The sequence below is a fragment of the Salvelinus sp. IW2-2015 genome, linkage group LG8, assembly GCF_002910315.2.
Source record: "Salvelinus sp. IW2-2015 linkage group LG8, ASM291031v2, whole genome shotgun sequence".
NCBI lineage: Eukaryota > Metazoa > Chordata > Actinopteri > Salmoniformes > Salmonidae > Salvelinus > Salvelinus sp. IW2-2015.
Window position 1 is genome coordinate 37,000 of NC_036848.1, and position 9,374 is coordinate 46,373.

The window sequence follows — 9,374 nt, forward strand, 5'->3', positions numbered from 1 at the left end:
ATCCTGAGATGGTATATTACCCAGAGGCTCACTCCACCCAGTGGGCTTCCACTCTATTCACTTTGTGGGTGGTGTGAGCCGCTCCCCTTATCAATACGTTTTTAATAAAGTAAATATCCTCAAAGGTGATTGACATTGTCTCTCCTCATTATGGGTCATTTTAAATATCCACTACACCCGACCGGACAATAGTGTGCAACTGCAGCCCGCAATTCAGGGCGTTCGAGCATCCCATTGGTCCCTGGATGAATGCCCCCTCCCCCCCCACCCCCCACCCGAGCACGACATGACACGTTTGAATGTGGGTCAAAAGGGAAATAAAAGTATTATCTGAGTTTTCTCGCGCCCCCGCTTCCCAGAGTCCTCCTTGCTAGCTAGCGGGAGTGACACCGGTAGACAGTGTCCTTCGCTCCTACCTGCCGAACACCTGCGTTAACAGAACTGCTGGAAAACAGTGCCCGACAGGCGGGGGCGAAGGACACTGTCTACCGGTCACCCCCGCCTACCGCTAGCACAGCAGGCACTGTGTGTTAGCTAACTAGTTAGCTTGCTAGTTACGCCGTGTGCTAGCTTGCTAGCTGTGTTCCCGGAGAAAACCGTGCCCAACAGGCGGGGACGAAGGACACTGTCTACCAGTCGCCTGCTAGTTAGCTAGCTAGTACACTGTGTCGATTCCGCCTGCTGTGTACCGGACCAGCTGGCAGTGTCCGTTAGACAGTGTCCTTCGCTCCTGCCTGCCGAACACCTGACCTCGTAGTCATTAACAGAACTGCAGGAAAACAGTGGCCGACAGGCTGGGACGAAGGACACTGTCTACCGGTGTACGGCTTGCTAGCTACCATTGTCACCTCCGCCCCTTCTTCTGTGAGGTTTATCGGCGGCTGGCATCCAACGTTATTGTGCATTAAAGCCACCTACTGTACTGGACCGGCCCCACCTCCCTCCTGTCCTAGATTAAAAATGGACCAATAGAAGTATAAAGAGTGTTTCCAGCAGATGCCAGAATTCCCACATGCAGGAACACCCTGAATTGCTGGCTGCAATTGCATCCCTCTTTGACCTGACAGGACCAAAAATAAGTCCTAAAAGAAGGTCCATGCTTAGTGGGTATATGGAGCGTCCAGAAAGACCAAACAGCACAAGTAAATTAGTTGTTTACATCTTTGTTCATTTACCGTAAAACCATTTTTTATTCAGTGTGGAAGGGCTCGCTGTTTGAAAGGGAAACTCTTTTTGACGCACTGCCGGTGAGCGCCGCAGTTATTACGTCAGCTCGAGGACACGGAATAAGACAGCTGGCTGTTTCAACACCGGGCAACACGCAGGAGAGAGGAGGTCAGCACTGCGGCGCGGGTTGATTTGGATCAAATTAGTTCTGTAAAAGAGGTGAGTTTGCATTTTGCATTGTAACGAGTTTCCTTATAGTGTCAAATGCTCAACCAATATAGGCTAAGATAATGTTGTCGCAAGTCACGTAAAGACAATAACGGAGCTATAACGGTTTGTTTAGGCTATTATTAGCCTAGACCAAGCGTATAATAGCAAGTTTTGTGATATGAGACTAATAAACAGACAGTCCCATTTTACAAACCAAGAAGTGTAAAGAACAACATAGAGAAAAGAGTGGAGAAATGTTGTCAATGTAAAGCAATGGATTGAACATAGACATGAGTCATGTTTATCATTGATGTCCATTGTGTAAATAGTCAAATTCTAAGTTACGCTTTATGAATATAAAGTTGTATAATTTGTTTGGGGTGGGAGACTGGGAGATGGGGTGTGGTCGTGGACATTCTGTGGCTATAGGGATTGTGGATCGAACTATTTTAGGAGACTGAACACTGCTGTGGGCTTATCTTAAACAAACTAAGATACTTTTCTAAGATTGTTTATCTCATATCCTCACTAATGGAGAAACTCTCAGAAATCGTACAACTGACTGCACAACTGCGTGCTATGCCAGACAGCCTGTCCTCACTGAGTGCTTCTCCTGCAGTATATATTCTTTATGAGAATCTGAATGACTCTCATTTGGAAGTCCAACAGCATTCCCTTTACTTATACACAATTTCTTAAGCTACACTGTTTTTCCATCTACTGTACAATCCATCATCATACTTTGGTTCAACGTTGAGATGCTACAAAACAGTTCAARAAGAGTGTCAGAACAAGTTTAACCTAACCTTACCTTTGTAAAAGTAGATGTTTCATTATTAGATGTTCTATGTCCCTTTCTCCACCTCACCAGATGCTAAAGCTAACTACCACTCTGAAAGGGATCACTGTAGCCTTACTGAACTGCAGGAGAGGAAGCAGCCAACATTTTTCCTGTGGAAAACGTGGCTATGCTTTAACTACTAGGCCATAAGCCAACCACCCTACATTTACCTCGAACGCGTCAGCATGTGGGTGGTCCCCCTTGTCTCTTCTCCCTGCATAATTCTATAGCAAGCCTACTAGTGACTTTTATTATGAAACAGTATTTTGATCTTCCAATGCAGTCTTCTCTAGTGCTGGTTCTGTGGATGGTGTTGTGCTGAAAGAGCAGAACCCTGACCACCACCAATCAATGACATATCAAGTATATTTTCATTAGCCTATGGTCCAATAGCATCTCTTTGTTCATCCGGCCATACACGTTGATCACAATCATATCATGTAAACGTTGACAGTTAGGATCGATAAGATGGCACAGCCAGAAGAGGACTGGCCACCCCTTGGTTTCTGTTAAAAGCACTTTGTGACAACTGTGAGTTGTAAAAAGGGCTCTATAAATACATTTGATTGGTTGCTATTGATACCATCTTAAACAGCATGTCACAATGTTTCTCTTTTCTCATTTCTGCTTCTTACATATCTTGTCTTGCAGGTTGATTGTTTCCTGCATATCCTTAAAAGACCAAATATGGGAATGGTAAGTCAAAATCATAATCCTGTCTCTTTGCCATTCTCTCAGTGCTATGTGTAGCTACAGTAAAGCTATAAGGATAAACATGTCCTATTCCATAATGACTGTATGATAATGAGGTAAGGACAGAGGAGGGGTCAGATGAGCAGTCGTCGGCCTTGGGGCGTCTGTTTATTGTAATGGCAGCAGGCTAGTATAAGGTGTCACTTCCCTCTGGCAACCTGGACATGCCATTGACAGACACACAGAGAGAGCTCCGGAAGGCATACGGCAGGCCCGCTTCTCTATCTAATACCTAGTCTCTCGGACACCCAGGTTCCGCTCACGTAAGCTCTGAAAGTACAGTCAACAAGAGGAGATTTGCAAGGATGGCCCTGCTAGACTATCTAATATCAAAACCATGTCCAAGGATGGCCCTGCTAGACTATCTAATATCAAAACCATGTCCAAGGATGGCTCTGCTAGATTATCTAATATCAAAACCAATGTCCAAGGATGGCCCTGCTAGACTATCTAAATATCAAAACCATGTCCAAGGATGGCCCTGCTAGACTATCTAATATCAAAACCATGTCCAAGGATGGCCCTGCTAGACTATTTAATATCAAAACCATGTCCAAGGATGGCCCTGCTAGACTATCTAGTATCAAATCCATGTCCAAGGATGGCCCTGCTAGATATCTATATCAAAACCATGTCCAAGGATGGCCCTGCTAGACTATTTAATATCAAAACCATGTCCAAGGATGGCCCTGCTAGACTATCTAATATCAAAACCATGTCCAAGGATGGCCCTGCTAGACTATCTAGTATCAAACCATGTCCAAGGATGGCTCTTGCTAGACTCTCTAGTATCAAAACCATGTCCAAGGATGGCTCTGCTAGACTCTCTAGTATTCAAAACCATGTCCAAGGATGGCCTGCTAGACTATCTAGTATCAAAACAATGTCCAAGGATGGCCTGCTAGACTTCTAGTATCAAAACCATGTCCAAGGATGGCTCTGCTAGACCATCTAGTATCAAAACCATGTCCAAGGATGGCTCTGCTAGACTATCTAGTATCAAAAACCATGTCCAAGGATGGCTCTGCTAGACATCTAATATCAAAACCATGTCCAAGGATGGCCCTGCTAGACTATCTAATATCAAAACCATGTCCAAGGATGGCCTGCTAGACTATCTAATATCAAAACCATGTCCAAGGATGGCCCTGCTAGACTATTTAATATCAAAACCATGTCAAGGATGGCCCTGCTAGACTATTTAATATCAAAAACCATGTCCAAGGATGGCCCTGCTAGACTATCTAATATCAAAACCATGTCCAAGGATGGCCCTGCTAGACTATTTAATATCAAAACCATGTCCAAGGATGGCCCTGCTAGACTATCTAGTATCAAAACCATGTCCAAGGATGGCCCTGCTAGACTATCTAATATCAAAACCATGTCCAAGGATGGCCCTGCTAGACTATTTAATATCAAAACCATGTCCAAGGATGGCTCTGCTAGACTATCTAGTATCAAATCCATGTCCAAGGATGGCCCTGCTAGACTATCTAGTATCAAAACCATGTCCAAGGATGGCCCTGCTAGACTATTTAATATCAAAACCATGTCCAAGGATGGCTCTGCTAGACTCTCTAGTATCAAATCCATGTCCAAGGATGGCCCTGCTAGACTATCTAGTATCAAAACCATGTCCAAGGATGGCTCTGCTAGACTCTCTAGTATCAAAACCATGTCCAAGGATGGCTCTGCTAGACTCTCTAGTATCAAAACCATGTCCAAGGATTGCTTCGCTAGACTATCTAGTATCAAAACCATGTCCAAGGATGGCCCTGCTAGACTCTCTAGTATCAAAACCATGTCCAAGGATGGCTCTGCTAGACCATCTAGTATCAAAACCATGTCCAAGGATGGCTCTGCTAGACCATCTAGTATCAAAACCATGTCCAAGGATGCTCTGCTAGACCATCTAGTATCAAAACCATGTCCAAGGATGGCCCTGCTAGACTATTTAATATCAAAACCATGTCCAAGGATGGCCCTGCTAGACATTCTAATATCAAAACATGTCCAAGGATGGCCCTCTAGACTATTTAATATCAAAACCATGTCCAAGGATGGCCCTGCTAGACTATTTAATATCAAAACCATGTCCAAGGATGGCCCTGCTAGACTATCTAATATCAAAACCATGTCCAAGGATGGCCCTGCTAGACTATCTAATATCAAACCATGTCCAAGATGGCCCTGCTAGACTATCTAATATCAAAACCATGTCCAAGGATGGCCCTGCTAGACTATCTAATATCAAAACCATGTCCAAGGATGGCCCTGATAGACTATCTAGTATTCAAAACCATGTCCAAGGATGGCCCTGCTAGACTATCTAATATCAAATCCATGTCCAAGGATGGCCTGCTAGACTATCTAATATCAAAACCATGTCCAAGGATGGCCCTGATAGACTATCTAGTATCAAAACCATGTCCAAGGATGGCCCTGCTAGACTATTTAGTATCAAAACCATGTCCAAGGATGGCCCTGATAACTATCTAGTATCAAAACCATGTCCAAGGATGGCCCTGATAGACTATCTAATATCAAAACCATGTCCAAGGATGGCCCTGCTAGACTATTTAATATCAAAACCATGTCCAAGGATGGCCCTGCTAGACTATTTAATATCAAAACCATGTCCAAGGATGGCCCTGCTAGACTATCTATATTCAAAAACATGTCCATGGATGGCCCTGCTAGACTATTTAATATCAAAACCATGTCCAAGATGGCCCTGCTAGACTATCTAGTATCAAAACCATGTCCAAGGATGGCCCTGCTAGACTATCTAATATCAAAACCATGTCCAAGGATGGCCCTGCTAGACTATTTAATATCAAAACCATGTCCAAGGATGGCTCTGCTAGACTATCTAGTATCAAATCCTGTCCAAGGATGGCCCTGCTAGACTATCTAGTATCAAAACCATGTCCAAGGATGGCCCTGCTAGACTATTTAATATCAAAACCATGTCCAAGGATGGCTCTGCTAGACTCTCTAGTATCAAATCCATGTCCAAGGATGGCCTCTGCTAGACTATCTAGTATCAAAACCATGTCCAAGGATGGCTCTGCTAGACTCTCTAGTATCAAAACCATGTCCAAGGATGGCTCTGCTAGACTCTCAGTATCAAAACCATGTCCAAGGATGGCTCTGCTGACTATCTAGTATCAAAACCATGTCCAAGGATGGCCCTGCTAGACTCTCTAGTATCAAAACCATGTCCAAGATGGCTCTGCTAGACCATCCTAGTAATCAAAACCATGTCCAAGGATGGCTCTGCTAGACCATCTAGTATCAAAACCATGTCCAAGGATGGCTCTGCTAGACCATCTAATATCAAAACCATGTCCAAGGATGGCCCTGCTAGACCWTGTCCTTTGCGGTTCTGCTGGATCTGTTGGTTGGAGCATGTTATTAGCTACACCAGAGTAGCAAAACAAACGACAAGTTAGGCATAGCACAGACAGACTGGTGCCAAGGATAGTGCAGTGTCTGGATGGAAGTTGCAAGCAGCCAAGCACTGCTGTAGTTTAGTTTTAGCATCAAAACAAATAGCTCTAGTAATTCACTTGTATCATCTGAACATACTGTGATTATTATCTATGTTCTACTACCCTTATTTGCTGCTTGAACAGTCTGTTTGCTGAAAGGACCGTTGCTATAGGCTCATTGGTTTGGTCCTGTTGCTATGTGGGTGATACCTCCCAGCTGTCCTGGGGAGTGATGGTCTCTATGGTAGAGCTGTAGTAGGGGCACATCTGAGCATGGGCAGTGGCCTCCTTGGCTGTCTGGCTGTCTGGATTTCTGGGTAGGAGACATTGGCTGTGTGCCTCAATGCAGCAGAAAGAATCTCCACAGAAACAGCAGCTGAATGGATATGTTTCTCAGATACAGGATAAGAAATACATATCAGAAATAGGCTGGGGATTCTTCAAGACAGATCTATAGTCTCTGAGCTGTTTATTTGGTTCTTGTTTATCACGTGATCGTCAATGTGTATTTTCACGTCATATGAACACGGGTATTTTCCGCACTGCATATTTGATTGAATTGCAGTCCTGGCGGCTGTATTGTGTTTCATTGTTACTGTATTGATTTGAAGTCAGCTTCTCTGAAGCCGTGTCAGACCCCTGCAGAGTGAGCAGGTCTCTGTGTGTGTAACCTGACTCCCCGTTCCTCCCAGCACACACACTGCTGTTCTGGAGGGGGCAGCTGTAGGCAGGGGGGCAGACTGGTGTCAGCTGTCTGTCAGCCCTCTGCTCAGGGCAGGCTTGGCCACAGAGACTGCAGCCACAGTCCTCCCTGCTCCCTGTTCACCCACACAGCCCCTGCCTGCCCCCTGTACACCCACACAGTCCCTTCCTGCCCCCTGTACACCCACACAGTCCCTTCCTGCCCCCTGTTCACCCACACAGCCCCTTCCTGCTCCCTGTTCACCCACACAGCCCCTTCCTGCTCCCTGTTCACCCACACAGCCCCTTCCTGCCCCCTGTACACGCACACAGCCCCTCAAAGGCCATCACATACTCCCACACAGCCCACAAACACACCCACAACCCCTCACTTCCCCGTGACTTTAATTAAACCTGGGATAGCCCCAGAGCAATTCCTGGCCCCTCATTCATTCTTCTATGCCCAACTAGTCATACCAAGCTTCCAGTTGGCTCAATCAACCTTTTCCCCCCTGCTCTGAAACTCATTGTTATGAATGAAAATGTGTTCTTTAACAACTGACCTGATAAAGTGGATAAAATATCATGAATATTTTTCTAGGGGTTCCGAGGCACAGTAACCGATGCTCCAGACTTTGATGCCAGTGTAGATGCAGAGACGCTCTACAATGCCATGAAAGGCATCGGTGAGTAACACTGTAGCTACGCTCAAGATCCACTGTAGGGCAGGGGTACGCTAGCCTGGTAAAACCAAACAGAACACTGCACTGCACTTTGTTTCAGTTTACTTCAGTTCTGTCTGGTTTTATTAACCAGGCTAGAGATACACAACTCCAACACCAGTATTCAGGGCTGTTTAGAACAGGGCTGTCCAACCCTGTTCCTGGWGAGCTACCCTCCTGTAGGTTTTAACTCCAACCCTGTTCCTGGAGAGCTACCCTCCTGTAGGTTTTCACTCCAACCCTGTTCCTGGAGAGATACCATCCTGTAGGTTTTAACTCCAACCCTGTTCCTGGAGAGCTACCGTCCTGTATGTTTAAAACTCCAACCCTGTTCCTGGAGAGCTACCCTCCTGTAGGTTTAACTCCAACCCTGTTCCTGGAGAGCTACCCTCCTGTAGGTTTTAACTCCAACCCTGTTCCTGGAGAGCTACCCTCCTGTAGGTTTAACTCCAACCCTGTTCCTGGAGAGATACCATCCTGTAGGTTTTAACTCCAACCCTGTTCCTGGAGAGCTACCCTCCTGTAGGTTTTAACTCCAACCTGTTCCTGGAGAGCTACCCTCCTGTAGGTTTTAACTCCAACCCTGTTCCTGGAGAGCTACCGTCCTGTATGTTTAAAACTCCAACCCTGTTCCTGGAGAGCTACCCTCCTGTAAGTTTTCACTCTAACCCTAATCTAGCACACCTGATTCTGGTGAATTTGCAGGTTTGATAAGAATCAGGTTAGTTACAATGGGGGTTGGAGCAAAAATATAGAGGAGGGTAGCTCATAGGAATAGATTAGAATCATTCTATTTCAGTGGTGTAGCTCTCCAGAACAGGGTTGGACAGCCCTGGCTTACAAGGTTCTAAAGTCAAATGTTACTAATGATGTTACTGTTGATCTTCCTCTTTGCTCTGCAGGCAGCGACAAGGAGGCCATCTTGGATTTGGTCACTGCAGAAGCAATCTCAGAGACAGGAGATTGTACAGGCGTACAAGTCTAGCTATGGGAAGGTACAGGAACATCACATCATAACATCTAACATAACGTCTATCCTCACGTTTCTGTACCTTTCCAGAGCTGGACCTGGATTGCATTGAAATCATATATTTTTTTAGGGGGAGGGGGGATTCATGTACATAAACATCACTATATATCATTTGGTGTTGAATGCTTTGAGATAAATACCAGAAAGTACCCATTGTTACTGTGACCACTCTATGATCATAGTTAATACCAGTTAAATACTGGATCAGTACCAGCTAAAACCACCGGTGTCAAATTTGACTATATACAAAATTGCACAATTCAGTGTGCCATTTATTAGAAGGTACAATACATTCTTAGTTAAATTCCAGAGGTGCATTGCCATCAAGGGAAATAGTTTTGTTGATACACTTAGCTTAACATTTCCCATGTTGGTGTTGTTTTATACTAACGTTAGCTAACATTTCCCATTTGTGTTGTTCTATCGTCAACATACTAGAACATTTCCCGTTTGTGTTTCCTAATCTCTCCTTC

The 9,374-nt window shown here is 44.9% G+C and overlaps 1 protein-coding gene across 1 annotated transcript in view; it reads left to right on the forward strand.

Annotated features, from left to right (window-relative positions):
- The first annotated feature begins 1,303 nt into the window (after window positions 1–1,303).
- LOC111967064 (annexin A6-like) overlaps window positions 1,304–9,374 on the forward strand; it is a 38,295-nt gene continuing 30,224 nt past the window's right edge. Inside the window, 5 exon segments of the mRNA XM_070444638.1 lie at window positions 1,304–1,386; window positions 2,870–2,914; window positions 7,751–7,835; window positions 8,774–8,807; window positions 8,809–8,950. Coding sequence (XP_070300739.1) covers window positions 2,906–2,914; window positions 7,751–7,835; window positions 8,774–8,807; window positions 8,809–8,950 — 270 coding nt within the window. The 5' untranslated portion in view covers window positions 1,304–1,386; window positions 2,870–2,905.